This window comes from Megalops cyprinoides, chromosome 15 (assembly GCF_013368585.1).
Source record: "Megalops cyprinoides isolate fMegCyp1 chromosome 15, fMegCyp1.pri, whole genome shotgun sequence".
Taxonomy (NCBI): Eukaryota; Metazoa; Chordata; class Actinopteri; order Elopiformes; family Megalopidae; genus Megalops; species Megalops cyprinoides.
The window spans coordinates 12807032-12821547 of NC_050597.1; the positions used below are offsets into that span (position 1 = coordinate 12807032).

Below are 14516 nucleotides of genomic sequence, written 5' to 3' on the forward strand. Positions count from 1 at the left end.
CCGCCTTTTTCTCACCCGCAGTCACTGCACAGCGGTGCCCTGAGGGTGAGGACACGACCCCCACTGAGAGCGCATGTGCTTTTCGGAACTCTGGTATTACATAACTCTGTAAAATGTGCATGTGGACACTTTTTCCGAGGCTGCAGAGACCTGGATAGGTGGAATCTTTCTCTCACGTCAGGGCTGCTCCGCTGAGGTCTGGGGCAACGCTCAGCGGATGTTTTCTCGGATCGCGGCGCTGCCGCTGACGCTTAGCAGGATCCCGGGCAGGCCTGGCACCCTGTCCGCAGGACGGCCTGAGTCAGCGGGAGCTGTGACGACGCCCGCACGCACACGCTAACCCTGTGACAAACGCTCTCACTCCCGCCCCCGCTTCCACACAGGGAGGAGTGAGAGCAGTCTGCTCCCACCAAAAAGCCTCTTTCACTCGACTGGCCGCTCTCTGCCCACTCCTCTGTCCTCTCCCCACACCTGAAAGCATCCCACCAATGGGCACGTGGGAAATTAACCTTGGTCTTCACACGTCAACCTGCCGACATCATGGGTTTCTCAAGAGGCATAGTGGCTTTGAGTCACAGAAGCAGAAATGTGTTAAGAAGTGTTTTTCACTAGTGACATGTTCCAACGTTTACAATGAAATGAGTGGTTTGCATTCAGCAAACTTCAAACCCCCATAACTTGTGATTCATGACCCAAGGGTGGCCGTCCCATAGTCTCTAAAGTCATCGATTTAGTCTGAGATGGTCTCACAGTTCAGCCGTTTCAAATGTTTCAGCTTCAGCTTTTGCTTCTCATACACAACTCTGGAATCTAAACTCAAATTGGGCCAATACACCTCGGTCATCGTAAAGCATGGTACTATATTTCAGCAACTGCTAAAAGAGAAAGGACAAAACAACACCGATTTCAAAATACTACAGTACCAGTGGAGGAACAAACAAATCAAGTTTTTTGGTTTATAGCCACAGGTGCAACGCAGCCTGCAAAACATACAGTAAATTGACTCATGACCCACTCCAGCATTTTAACCGAGTCCCCTGTTCCTTGTTAGATCCGTCTGCAGAGGTAAGAGGTGCTTCTCGCGTTGGAGCCCGGCCTCCCGTCGATCGACGCTCTTTGTGCTCCTCGGAAACGCGCTGGCTCTCCTCTCTCCGGCTGCGCATTTGGCAGCTCCGCGGCCGAGAGGGAAAGCACAGATGCAGCCCCCATCGGTCTCTGCTACCTCCAGGCAGGGCAAAGCTATTTTCATGAAAGACCATTGTGAGGATGGAGGGCGGGGGGGACCACAAATAAACAAACGCCCACACAAACTCAACATCACAGCCACCGCAGTAGAGATTGATCACATGCAAAACCTGTACTGGACAACATATATCACAGCAGAGATTTATCCCCCGTCTTTCTTTTTCCATACAGCCAGCCCAATTTTAACAAAAAAGTATGTTTCTCAGTGGCTGACTGAGACAGCAGTCATGGCTAAAGCAGAGAGACGGAGATAGAGTGTGCCTGTGTGTGTGTGTGAGACTATAGTATATTAAAGCGTCACACGGCACAGGGCCATGTGTCACACTCCACACATTCCATGATGAGAAACTCTCCCTCATCAACTGTCAGGTTAGGATCACTCTAACGAATGTAATTAGGATAATAAGGAGGGGATTTTTTGAATGTCTGATGAGCAGCATATCAACCGTACCCCCCCCCCCCCCCCCCCCACAACCCAACATCCTCTCCATCATTACTACACATCAAAAGAAAAATTAAGAGCTTATCTTCTCAACTTAATCCCTGGCAAGATTATTAAAGAGCACACAAGGGTACTATCTTTATTACTGAGGTGCAATGACTCACCACGACACTCATAAAGCATCCTATTTAGATTGCGCTAATGGGAAAATGCAGTTAATACCCATCTTCAGCTAAATATGAAATTGGCTGTCTCCGTAGATGCATTCTTACTGATGCTCTGGTCCACCCTCCCCTGTGCAGACTTCCTCTGGCCTTCAGTGGATCTCAGGTTCCCATCAGCCCATCAACACCTACCTTAGTAGGTACACACCTACTTCGAGGAAAACTAGAAATGGCTCAAACTGATGTGCACTTGGGAGTGATGCTCCGATCCTTGAAAGCAGCAGGTGTTTCACCTGCTCAGTCTACACACAGTCCCTTGTTACATAAGGGACCAATGCATAAAAAGCAACACCCCCTCCTTAGGGTCTGTATATTCTTATCACAGCCAGCCGCATGGCTGTCACTGGACTTTGCACAGCTGGTTGAACAAGGCGGACCCGACAAAAGGCTAAAACGGAGACATGAGACGGAGACGTCTTTGTGCGGAAGTCTCCGCTCCACTGGCTCTTGGTATAGCGCCAGGCTGTGCCAGGTTTTGTTGCAGGATAGACTCTGAGCCGGAAAGAAAGACCCATCTCACAAAGCCTCTATGGCGTTTGTGAGGGACAAGCCCAAGGAAATAACATTAATTAGACCCCGCTTCATGCCTGGATCCCCCCGCCCCACACACTCCAGCTGATGAGCGCCGCTGTAACGGTGCCTCTGATGTGCTGGCCTAACGGGTAGTTAGCGCTTACCTTTTACAGACGGGGAACGGCTCTGATTAGACTGCCTTTTCGGTTGATGATTCAAGCTTAATCTTACAAAGCAACACTCCCAGATCAGTGAGAGGGAGCGTAACACTATTCAAGCACTACCGCAAGTTAACTTGTGCAACCTGACTAGGCAACGGAAGCCAAGTATACTACCATACATCAGTCACTAGAACACAGAATCCAAAATACACTGCAACACTACATGTGAAGTAAACATCAAGTACTAGAGGTAGCAGGCATTAGGGGCAGAGACTGAGGTGGAACCGAGGCAAGGTCGTCGTTTTATGAGAGAAAGAAAAGTGAACTTCCCTCGGCACACTTTATCACAGGTGCCCGTGCAAACCCTACTCCCCCAGCGGTGATTACAGGTCGCACAGAGGTTAATGGATAAAATAAATGATGTATGTTTCATTTATCACACCTCACCACATGCATATAATCATAAATCACCAGACCAGGATGTAACCGTGATTTTGATTACTGCCCCCCCCCCCCCTCCGAAAGCACTCCAGATGGGACCTTGGAAGGATGAAGGTGCTATTATAAACAAAAACCTGCATTAGAGAGGCACACCAAAAGGCTCCCCTTTTTTCCACAATATACATTCATCCATACTCAAGAGCAAAAATCTCCATCCAGCTGATTCTACTGTAGTGATGGGAGAGCAAGGTTTTGTTAACCCAGAACGGGTTGAGCCGTCCTATGTTATCAGTGGCTCACTGAGAGCTATTTGCCATTGAGTGGAACAAATTCTGAATGGTTCATACAGATCAGTGATTGAAAGAACACGGTACTGTGGCTCTACCCATTTTCGGGGTCATCAAGCCTCACGGTCGCATTTCTCTGGACGGCAGGGCAGCGTCTGCACCCAAACAGCAGTTGCCCCACCCACTCACCCCCTGCTCGTCCAGCTTGAGCAGCTGCTCTGGGACTTTGGGAGAGCTGATGGCCAGCCTCAGGCACTGGATGTTGAGCTCGGGGACCACGTACTCCAGCACCTCCTTCAGGGGCAGGCCCCTGGCTGTGCCGTGCCGCGCCGTGGAGGGCACGGCGTCCTCCAGGATTGCGCCTCTCAGAGTGGTGAGCTGAGGGGGGAGGGGGGGGGGGGGGGGGAAAGAGTGAGTGAGAGAGAGCATGTAATTGAACTTTTGAACAAACAAGTGACACACCAAACAGTTCAATCATAAAAAGCTACCACTAAAGCTGTTGATAGAAAAGTAATGTGTAGTTCAACATCTCGGTATATTCAATGCACTGTTTTAGGGAGGGACACCTCAATCAAACACATGTACAAAATCTGCGAGTCGCCACAGCAGTGTGGTACCTTGTTTCTTACTCTTCATATTACGGCAGTCACAGTAATTACAGCACGTATGCTCAGCACATAGCAGCAGACCCTAAATGGTCTCCTGCACCTCGGGTTGTGTAAAGAGGCATGCCTTTCCTGCACCATTAGCAGACCTGATAAATAATGAAGCCAGACTAACTGAAAGGGATGTTAAGCAGTTCTGCTTTTCGTATTAGCATGCTTCAGCGAGGGCAGCCAGGCTGGGGGGGGCTCTCCGCTCTGCCCCCGGAGAGAGCCAGAAAACCACAGAGAACAGAGCACAAGCAAGCCAACCCTTACGTGTGCCACTGTTATTTTAATTGATATGTGAGAGAGAAAGGGGGAGAGGGAGAGGGGGGGAGAGTAGGAGAGAGAGATATAGAGAGAAAGGGGGAGAGGTGGGGGGGTGAGAGAGAATGAGAGAAAGAAAGAGAAAGCTCGCTGGGGTATTATTGCTGTTAGTCGGTGGTTAAAATCCACAGCGATACCAAAGTTCCCTGCGTGACCCACAAACAGTGTCATTTTTAATTGTGAAGACGACTGCTTCAAATCCAGAGCGGCATTTCGTATCACTGACATTCCCCTGCCCTCATCCATCTGTCTTACTTGAATAATGCAAAAGAGGAGCGTGCCAAAGTGAAACACTGAAAGCCCTCTGCGTGTATGCGTGCGTGTAGATCCGCGTGTGTGTGTGTGTGTGTGTGTGTGTGTGAGAGAGAGACTGAATATATTATCATAAACTCTTTTCCATGTACTTTACATCAACAATTTCACAAACACTTCCAATCGGTGACACTGAGACATCCCTCCCAAATTTTTTCTTTGGTACTCGGTAATACTGGTGTGCGTGTGCTCCTATTCAGGCCAGTGTGCCCAGCCAACCAAATGCTGCAGCATCACTTGTGGGCCACCACATTTAGTAGGTCCCACTGGTCTCCACATAGAAAGGCAGAGATGGGAAATCTGTCTTTCTCACAGCCCTGACAACTCTCAATGGACTGCTCTCCTCCACAGTTCCAACACACCCCTCCTGCAGCTCATTGTCAGATGACTGATCACCACAGAAGAATGTGAAATGCTTGCTTCTGGTTATGTGCCCATTTAGTGGTGGACACAGCACCAGATCAAACCAGAACAACCCAAACCTCCGCCACTGTAAAAGGGTATTACGAGCGCAATCTCTCCCAGGGCAACTCTGTGGACCAGCGGGATCTACACAGAGCTCTTGAGCATTATCAAAAGGGAGGCTTCAAATGCGAGTAATGAATTCAGGTGAAAGGCAAACCGCACAAAGCAGACTTCTCGCAAGCTCAAAAGAAAAGAAGTGCTTTCAGGCAAAGCGGGACTCTGTGACTCAACAACAACAAAAAAGTCCTTTCATCCCCCCCACGATTCAAAGCGCCTCAGAAATTCAAAACAAAATCGTCATAAACAACAGCGGCAAAAATAAAACGTGACATAATGGAAACGGAATAAAATAGCAAGCCATCTCCCCAGCGCACAGTCAGTGATGGAGATGACGGAACTGCACTGGGCCCTGGCCTGTGCACTGCAAGATCCCTCCCAAATTTAGAGAGAGGTGTGGTCCATTACCTCGCTGGTCCTGAAGGTGACTCGGTAGTTGTACTGGCTTCCCTCTTTCTCCTTTCCATCGTCTAGCTTCTCTCTGCGGATGCTCACCGCCACCGGGCCCAGGTTCTCGTCCGCTCCAAAGTAGTTCTGGTGCTCTGTGGGTAAACGAGAGCTTGAACAGGCAATGCTCAAAGGCTGCTGCTGCTGCTGCCCTTAGCCTCTGGTCCTTCAAAGGTGACATGTCAGTAGAGAATGAGACACTTTCTCAGGGTAAATTAGTGGGCTCCCCCCCGCCATCCCAAAAAAATGCTCCTTCTCCCATCCTCCCTCACTGCACCCCACCCCACCACCCCACCACCCCATCCCCAAAAAACAAAGTAGGTAAAGGGATCTGTAAGCTGCTGCTTTCCACCTTTCGGTTAGAAGGTTGGCACTGGTGGCCCCTGTGAGCAGAGTGGGGACATGGGTAGAAATGTCAGTGCTATCGCGCATTCCCACCCAAGAGGAATCGCTATGTGAAGGAAGCATGGGCTTCTGGGAAAAACGCTCCTCAGTGATGCTCCCTGACAGGCAGGAAGTGCTCAGCCACAGCGTCACGTCCTCTGGAGTTTGGGGAGCGACCGAGGCTCACCATAAAGTTCAGCAACACTCAGGGGCCCTCTGGAGGATCACACAACCATTATTAGTTTATTCGCTTTATCCTACTAATGAAGATTAGCAGAGCACGGTGGTAGCACAGTTGCGGTTTCCATTCCCAGGTGAAGCACTGCTGTTGGACCCTGGAGTGAGGCATGTCATTCAAACAGCTTCAGCAAAAGCTCAGGTGTGTAAATGAACAGTGTGCAAGACACTGTGCATAAGGTTGCCTGTCTACCACATAAATCACATAATGTAATATGCAATAATATTAAAATAAGTGTCCCCAACGATGATTGATTTATGAAGACATAAACACAGGCCTCCATTTGCCCATACTCTTCTATTCCCCCGGGCCTCCTTACTGTACCCTTCAGCTTTAAAGGGAATCTTCAAGGAACGACAAAAATCGAAAATTGTATATGTTGATCCTTGCCTTAAAATTTAGTAGGTATGCATACCAAAAAGCAAGGGATCAGTTGCGTAATAGAGGAATCTCCATTTCCCCCTGGCATAAGCATGTGACGTTCCCACGCTCTACTCCAGGAGTGATGAATGGCCACTCGATTTCCCAGTCAGCAACAATTCAGATCTTTCCAATCTCCACGAGAGACCTCAGGCATGTAACGGTGGCTATCCAGGCACATTTAAGCCATAAATTTCGGGCCGCATATTTTATGTTATCTCTTAAATTTTCGTCGAAACTGAGCATACTCCATTTTTTTGTTTTCTGTCTCCAGGCCTTGTCTCCAGAATGCGCTGTGAAGCTGCGTGCATCCCTTGTGCCTGTTAGCACAAGGCTAGCAAGTTGCTAAAACTTACAAATTAAAACTCAGCTGCAAACACAAATTCTTATTTAGTCTATTTATCAGTGTTTGGAGTCTATATAAGTGCATTTAAGTGATCCAGTGTTTAAATTTTAATATAAAATGAATTTTAATAACCTATTAATTTTAACAGCAATCTATTATTTTAATATTTTTTTCCAATATTATAATTAAGATAAATCCAGAGAGAGAAGAGGTAGAGCAATGCACTGTGTGCCTTGTGTGTCTGAAGGTTAAAAAAAACTAAGTTTTCCAATTAGCGTGTTTTCAAATGAACAACCTTTTGCTGCGGATGTTAAAGTAAAAGTAAAAAACGACATTAACATTTGATATTTATGCTGCAATTGCTCTTTACAACCTCCAAATTCAGGGAGAGAAAAACCCTGCCATGGCTGCAGAAGTGAGCCCCATGGGAGCGTCCAAAACCAGGGACAGCACAGTCACTGTGCTCGGCTCAGCATATTTTTTCCCATACCCCTATATTTGTGACACATCTGCAAAGCTTTGATACAGCTGATTTTAAGGTCACAGTATGGAGGGGACCTGTTTGTGTACAGAAACTCTCCTCACTAAGCTTTACGCAAACATGCCTTAATCTGACTCAAATCCTGGAGGAAGGACAGGACAGGGTTCAATGCAAAACAACATGAAACCACATCAGGGATCGGTATAATTGACCACACTATTAGGAACCGAAAAGACTGGGCGAGGTTAAGAGCAGTGACTTGAGTCAACATGCCAATATGGTGACTTTGACCTTTAAAGTGACTGTGACCGGGTGAGTCAAACACCAATGAAAAGAGGAAGTCAGAGTTCATTAAAAGTCACCGGGCTTATCGATGACACAGAGGCGGCATCTCGGTGGAGCCAGCAGCTGGCTCTGCTGCCGGGAAGTTAAGGGCAGCCAATGGGAGCTCCTGGCTCGGGTTCCGACAGTTCTCTGTGTGTGTGCGTGTGTGTGTGTGTGTGTGTGTGTGTGCGTGTGTGCGTGTGCGTGTGTGTGTGTGTGTGTGTGCGTGTGTGCGCGTGTATGTGTGTGTATGTGTGTGTGTGTGTGCGCGTGTGTGTTTGTGTGTGTGTGCGTGTGCGCGTGTATGTGTGTGTATGTGTGTGTGCGTGTGCGTGTGCGCGTGTGCGCGCGTGTATGTGTGTGTGCGCGCGCATGTTCTCATGTCTATCCGGTGGCTCCAACCCACACCTGCAGAGTGTTCAGCTATTTCCAGCCCCCCAGGTACAGAAGGGGGCCGGTGCTCAGTGGGTCTACACTCTAGCTGTTCTGTTATTTGATTGGCTGATGCTAAGAGCCGGGGTTGGGGGGAGAGTGAGTGAAGGAAGGAGAGGTCGATGAGATCAATGCCAGGCCGTAGGTGATAAAAGCCTGCTGCTGGAGTGGAGCTTGGAGCTGAGCAGTGGAGCTGGTGACAGGCCTGTCTCCCCAGCAGGTCTGACCCCAGGCTGGAGGAGTCAGCCCCCACACTCAGCCCCAGCACTAGAAAACAAGCCTCTCTGTGCTGAAGGCTCCCCTGCCAATGCCCACCACTCCTCCGCACCTCTATTTACAGCATATCTGTCTTTTGCATTACATTTTTTGATATTATTGGCATTTAGAAGACGCTCTTATCCAGAGCAACTTACATGGGTTACAGTTTTTTACGTTAACCATTTATATAGCTGGACATTTACTGAGGCAATTCTGGGTTAAGTATTTTGCCCAAGGCTACAGCAGCAGTGCCCCAGCGGCAAAACAAACCAACAACTTTTCGCTTACGAGGGCTGTTCCTTACCACTGTGCTACACTGTCACCCCTGTACTGATAATTATGGAGACAAAACAGTTTTTTAAAGCAGAGGGGGAAGATACTGTTATAGATTTTGAAGGTGGGGGGGGGGGGGGGGGGTGCACTGGGTTTCGCATTTAACATTATTTTTCACATTGTCAAAGATGGCATAGAATGACACACTCAGACACAAACATCTGAACAGAACAACGGCTTATAAACCACTGAATAAAAGATGATCACAGGGAATGAATGACTCACGCCTCTCATCAGGAAGACCATACATCTGCTGTTATTCATTTTACATCTTGTAAACGATAAGCCAGAAATGTTTAATCATAACGTACGCTCACAGTATTTGTTATTCCAGTCTTTTTTTCAGTCAAATTGAATTCATCTCCCGTGCTCATGTAATGCATATGAAGCAACAGATGACAACCAGATTCCCTACAGAACCTAATGACTTGCATCACATTTTACCCATGGAGCAACAGCAACCTGTTTATTTATCATGGTGGGAGTAATTTGCCTTCTCTTTATTCAAGCATATGACATTTACTCCAAATTACTGCTAAAATGATTCACTTCGACAGTGAAGTGCATTTTTTAAAACAGTTTCTTCAAGAAGTCAGCAAAACTCCACACTGTGAAAAGGGCGCTGTCATTTTTGTGGGTTTAAAAACGAGTAACACAATACGCTGAAAGTGCACTTGCTGTAAAGCAAGAAGTGGCTCTGGAGAAGTGTGGCGTATCTGGAGCTGGGTGCTCTAATGGAGAGCAAAGGGACCGCCCGGTGGATTTGATGTGCCTGTGGTTCGATTCGCGGGGAGGTATGCGGGCCCCCCCGGTCTCCCACCCCCGCCAGAGCAACAGCTGCACTCTGGATCGCTCACATGACAAATCGCAGCGCCTGACGTGGAGCACCATCGCACCGCACCCCTCTGCAGAGAGCAGGACGCTCCAGAACCTCAAGGGGAGGAACAAGGCAGCTTTTGTTCAGAGCGTGATGCCTCTCCGCAGACCTTACCTAAACATCAGGCTCTGTCGGTTAGCCACCTCCTAAGATTGGTTTGCTACACTACGCATGAAGATCCCTCACAGAGTACTGTTTACTGGCTAACCACAACACCTACGCTAAGAAAGCTATGTTCCCACTGGCAATGGATTGCTGAGGTATTGTCAACATCCTTGTGTTTTGCGTTTGTCAACGGAATGCTAGGCCAGGCTTACCCTTCCCGTAGAAGTACTTGTGGTAGTAGTAGGCGCCCAGGTCGATGTGCTCGATGATGTAGCGCTTGACCTTCTCCCGGTGGATGGGCTGGCTCTCCCTGGGCACCTCCAGCACGGACACGCCGGCGTTGGTGCAGTGGGAGCTGAGGGAGGACTCGTAGGAGCAGCTCTCGCCGGCGCTGTGGGCGGCCGAGTTGGCCCGGGACAGGGAGATCCTCCGCTCGCCCTCACCGCCGATCTCGTTGCGGAAGAACGGGCAGCTCAGCACCAGCCCGTTGCTCTTGCCGTCCCCCTCGTCGGCGTCCGGGTTCTCCTTGGAGTTGAGGTCCTCACGGCTGCCGAGGGGGGACTCGAACGCGGGCCCGCCCCCTGGGAGGGGGTACTGTGAGGCGGCCGACGCCCCCGTGGTGGTGTTCTTCCTCTTGGCCAGGTTGGCGCGGTTGGCCACCGCCTCGCTGATGTTGAAGAGGACGCTCTGCACGTCGTAGTGGGCGAAGCACTTCTGGAAGTTGGGCGGCCGGCGGTCGTCCTGCTCGGCGGAGAGCCGCAGGCCGTCGTGGTCGCTCCGGATGGTCCGCAGCTTCCGGAAGAGCGAGGTCTCCGAGGCATCCGAGCGCAGCCGCCGCATGAAGGACTTCTCCTGCTCGCGGCTGTACAGCAGCGAGCCGTCAGCGTAGTCCAGCCCCGGGATTCGCACGATCTCGCCGCGGGCGATCTGCGCGGCCGTCTGCAGGCTCGGGGAGAGGGAGGTGTCGTAGTGCAGCAGCTCGGGGAAGCCTATAGGCGGCACGCTGCGGTGCTCCAGGGTGTCCACGCGGTAGCCGCGCAGCATGGAGAAGAAGCCCTCCCCCGAGAGGCCCTGCCGGTCGATGGAGGAGGTGCTGCCGTACTCGCGGTGCAGGGACGCCCCCGTGTTGGGGTTCACGCCGGTCTGGTCCACGATGTCCTCGGCGTCGATGTCGCTGATGGTCACGTCGCTGTTGCTCCTCTGGCGGATGGGGTGGAGCCCCCGCAGGGGAGAGTGGACCAGAATGTCACCCAGCGAGTATTTGGTCTTGGGGAAGTCGGGGCCCGCAGGGGCGTCCCGGCTCTGTTCGCTGACGTCCGTGCTTTGGTCTGGTTTTCCGTTCTGGACCATCACCATGCTCTCGTAGTTGGGTGGCAGGCGTCCCTCCCAGCCCTCCTTCTTCGGGGGCCACTCGGACACCCTCGCTCGCACCCCCATCTTGGGCATGGCTGGCGTCCCGTTGGCTTTGCTCCCGCCCTCGGCTCTGCCTTGTGCTCCAGTGGGCGGGGGTCCCATGCTCCCATTCGAGGCCTTAAACTTCCTGTTGAAGAGCTCATCTGACTGCATGCTTTTCGAGGAGTCCTGGAGCCCTCCTGCTACTCCGACCGGATTAGCTTTGTTGTCAGTCTTGGGGCTCGGATCACTCATATCCTGCACACAGACGCCTCGCAAAGCGCTACTTCAAGAGCCCTCTCCATTACACTGCCATAAGTCATTTATCGGGGCTCACAAGAGGACAGGACAGGCTTTGCTACCCGGCAACGGCGGTGAAAAATCCCAGCATCAAGGTGTCACCATTATCACGAGTCCATAATTCACAGGAAGAGACTGCCAGGATGACTGACAAACAGCATTTTCCCATTAAGGGCAGGGGTTAGTGTGTGAGGAACCGGGAGGCACAGAACAGGGTGCATTCATTTCACAGTCCACAGCTAGCTCAGGACAACAGCTGAGAAGGCGCAACTCTTCAAAGGATCTTCTGGGGAGGGAAAAAAAAGAAAAACACAACATTAAGAAACCGCAAGGAGCAAAACGAAAAAAAAAAAAGTTGGATTTTATTTAAGACCTTAGAAGAATGATTGGGTGAATTTCACAAAATGCAGAAACACAGCGTGCCTTTTAGTTTGGGAGGAAGCCTGCCGACCATATGCACGTACCGTCCGCACGTACCTGTAATTTACTGCGCTTTCTCAGACACTGTGCCTTTTCAGTGATCAGATTAGCCCTGTTTACTGCTGGTGCAGCAGCCGAGCGGAGCCGCCCCGAAAGAGCAGCCTCGCTGCCTTCTGCAATCCTTTCCAGATGGCCACACAGAAACCCGCAGCCGAGAGGCGGCAGATGTTTTTCGATGAATGTTTAGATAGATATCTTGTCTGATTGCTTGTAGCGTAATCAAACCCACAAATTGCACACAAAAACACCATGCATGTTTAATAAAACTTGGCTCGGGCTGACTTCGTTTCCTCCTAAGCTCCAGCCAGTGAGGGGTACTGACAAAGGCCTGTTACAGTAAATGAGGGAACCCAGTATGAGTCACACGCACACACAAAAAATATTTCACCCTGAAGAGCAACACGTTTTTTTTTTTTTTTTTCTTCATTTTCTATTGCGGGTAAGGAAACTGAGACAGAGCTATGACTGCTATGAACTCATCCAAGAGGATATGCACAGAGACTGTAGCCAAGCTTTCAAAACCATGCCAAGGATTTGTAACCTACACAAAAAATAGCACATCTTAAGGCATTTAAAGAGAAAATTAAAGATTACGTACATTCTGTGGAGAAGGATCTGATAAGCTACATTGTTTTGATAAACAGCATCCCCTCTGCACGAGTTGGGAGCTCCTTGCTGGGTAAAAAAAGAACCTCTTTTCAATGAGCCAAATTGAGCCAAATTAGTTAAGGATGTAGAGAAGGAGAGAGATGCTAGCTGCTGGATGCTGGCTTTCAGGGTTAGGCACAGGAAGCTTGCAGAGTCCCAAACATATGACATCTTGTTTCAGAGTCAACTTACTGTAATGGCCTTTTAAATTTTACCCAGCCTGCCCTGCCTCATTAAGATGCACTAAAAGGCACATGGGGTGGGGATGGATTGGTGAGCAGTTGGATGTTCGGGAGGGAGTTTGGCATAATGAACTTAGAAATGAAACCACAGCCCTCTGGCCACAAATCAAATTCCAAAGTGAGATGTTGTATGCTTCAGTTGAGGCCTTACAGCTGAAAAAAATTACTAAAAGGTATAAAATGTACGCAAGTCTATGGAAGTTGCCTTATTGGGCTGTGTGCTATCAGACATGACAAATCTGATTTAGACAGTCCATCAAATAGGAGTGTGCTTGGTTAGCTTTTAATGGTTTCAACTTCCAAATTCTCACTGCTTTTCCATACAAACAGCATGTCCAAGGAAATACTGATGAATTTCTCTGGGAATGACTGTAGGGGCTCTTTAAGACGGTTTCCAAATAGAGCACAGCCTACTGCAATACCAGAAAAAAAGAATCATCTTGTGCCTCCACAAAGAAGCCGACGCTACAAATAAGTCATAACAAGCATACACACCAAGGCTGTGACTAAGTCATTGAATGTGAAGGAGTCAATGAAGAAGAAAGCATGATTTTTCATGGATTTGCTACGCTGTACAAACCCTCTTCAGAATGTTTTACTGTTGCAATATGTGGACAGCACATTAAGATCAATGACTGTTCCGTCTGGTGGCCAAGACGCCAGAGAAACCGAGTTCAGACAGCTTCAGTATAACTGACTAAGTATAATGCATCACTACAAAAGACCTTCAATGTAACACACCAGAGCGGTCCAGACAGCTGCTCTGTAAAAGACAGCTTCAGGACAAAGCATTAGCATAGCATTGAGAGCTGTAACAGTATACTTTGGTACAGAGCTTCAGCAGATGAGACGCATGTGACTTCTGACTTGGGAGAGCAAGGTTGTTTTTCCTTTGTTAACACGGCTAGCATACTGTGTTATTTCTATTGCAGATGCACTGAGTGATAACCTGTGAGTTATCTATCAAATATGCCCCGCACCGCCATCAACGCTGATGAGCGGGAAATAAAACCATCTCAAAAACACCTCGTTAGCTCCCAGTCTGACAAAAATCTCACCGTGTTCCAGTGGGATATGCCATCTGCATGATACACTACAGCTGATCGGCATCTCAGTGCAACAGCCACGTCAATGAAACCTGAATGGGTACGTGCTGCTACAGCACATATGGCCCCTTGATGTCCAACAACTGCTATATTTTTATCTCAGCTCGCTATTCCTGGGCCGACAGATAGGCAATGTTTACATTTCTCAAACTTACACTCCAGAGAGGATAAACAACATGAGAGGAATTTGGGGCAGATGTAGATTAGTACTGCAGTGGGGGTGTTGTTGTTGTCTGGGTCGTCCTCCAGCAGATGACAGAGAGGCTAAAGGGCATGATGCTGTAAACGTGTACGTTCTAAACAGTCCAGGCGGCAGTTCAGAGCAACCCAAATGCCCGGTCGTTTCGGAACGACTTCCGTGAGGATCGGATGAACCCAAAGACAACAAAAATAAACACGAGCTCTCTCCTGTTAATGTGATCTCACACGGAAGCGGCAAACATGTGATTTAGACACAGGCCGTCCGGCTAAAGTTAGCCAACTTCTCCATGCGCTGAGAGAAAATATGCACCTCCGTTTTCAGTCCGTCTCAGGTTCCCTGTAACCTCACAGGCTCTAAATTAGAGTTAGGCTAAAATCTGCGGG

General features: G+C 49.3%; 1 protein-coding gene across 1 annotated transcript in view; it reads right to left on the reverse strand.

Annotated features, from left to right (window-relative positions):
• LOC118790086 (signal-induced proliferation-associated 1-like protein 2) overlaps window positions 1-14516 on the reverse strand; it is a 104626-nt gene that overhangs the window by 50425 nt on the left and 39685 nt on the right. The window contains exons 2-4 of the mRNA XM_036546899.1: window positions 9976-11741; window positions 5527-5660; window positions 3503-3691 (exon numbers count right to left, since the gene is read on the reverse strand). Coding sequence (XP_036402792.1) covers window positions 3503-3691; window positions 5527-5660; window positions 9976-11410 — 1758 coding nt within the window. The 5' untranslated portion in view covers window positions 11411-11741. The remainder of the gene's footprint in view (window positions 1-3502; window positions 3692-5526; window positions 5661-9975; window positions 11742-14516) is intronic.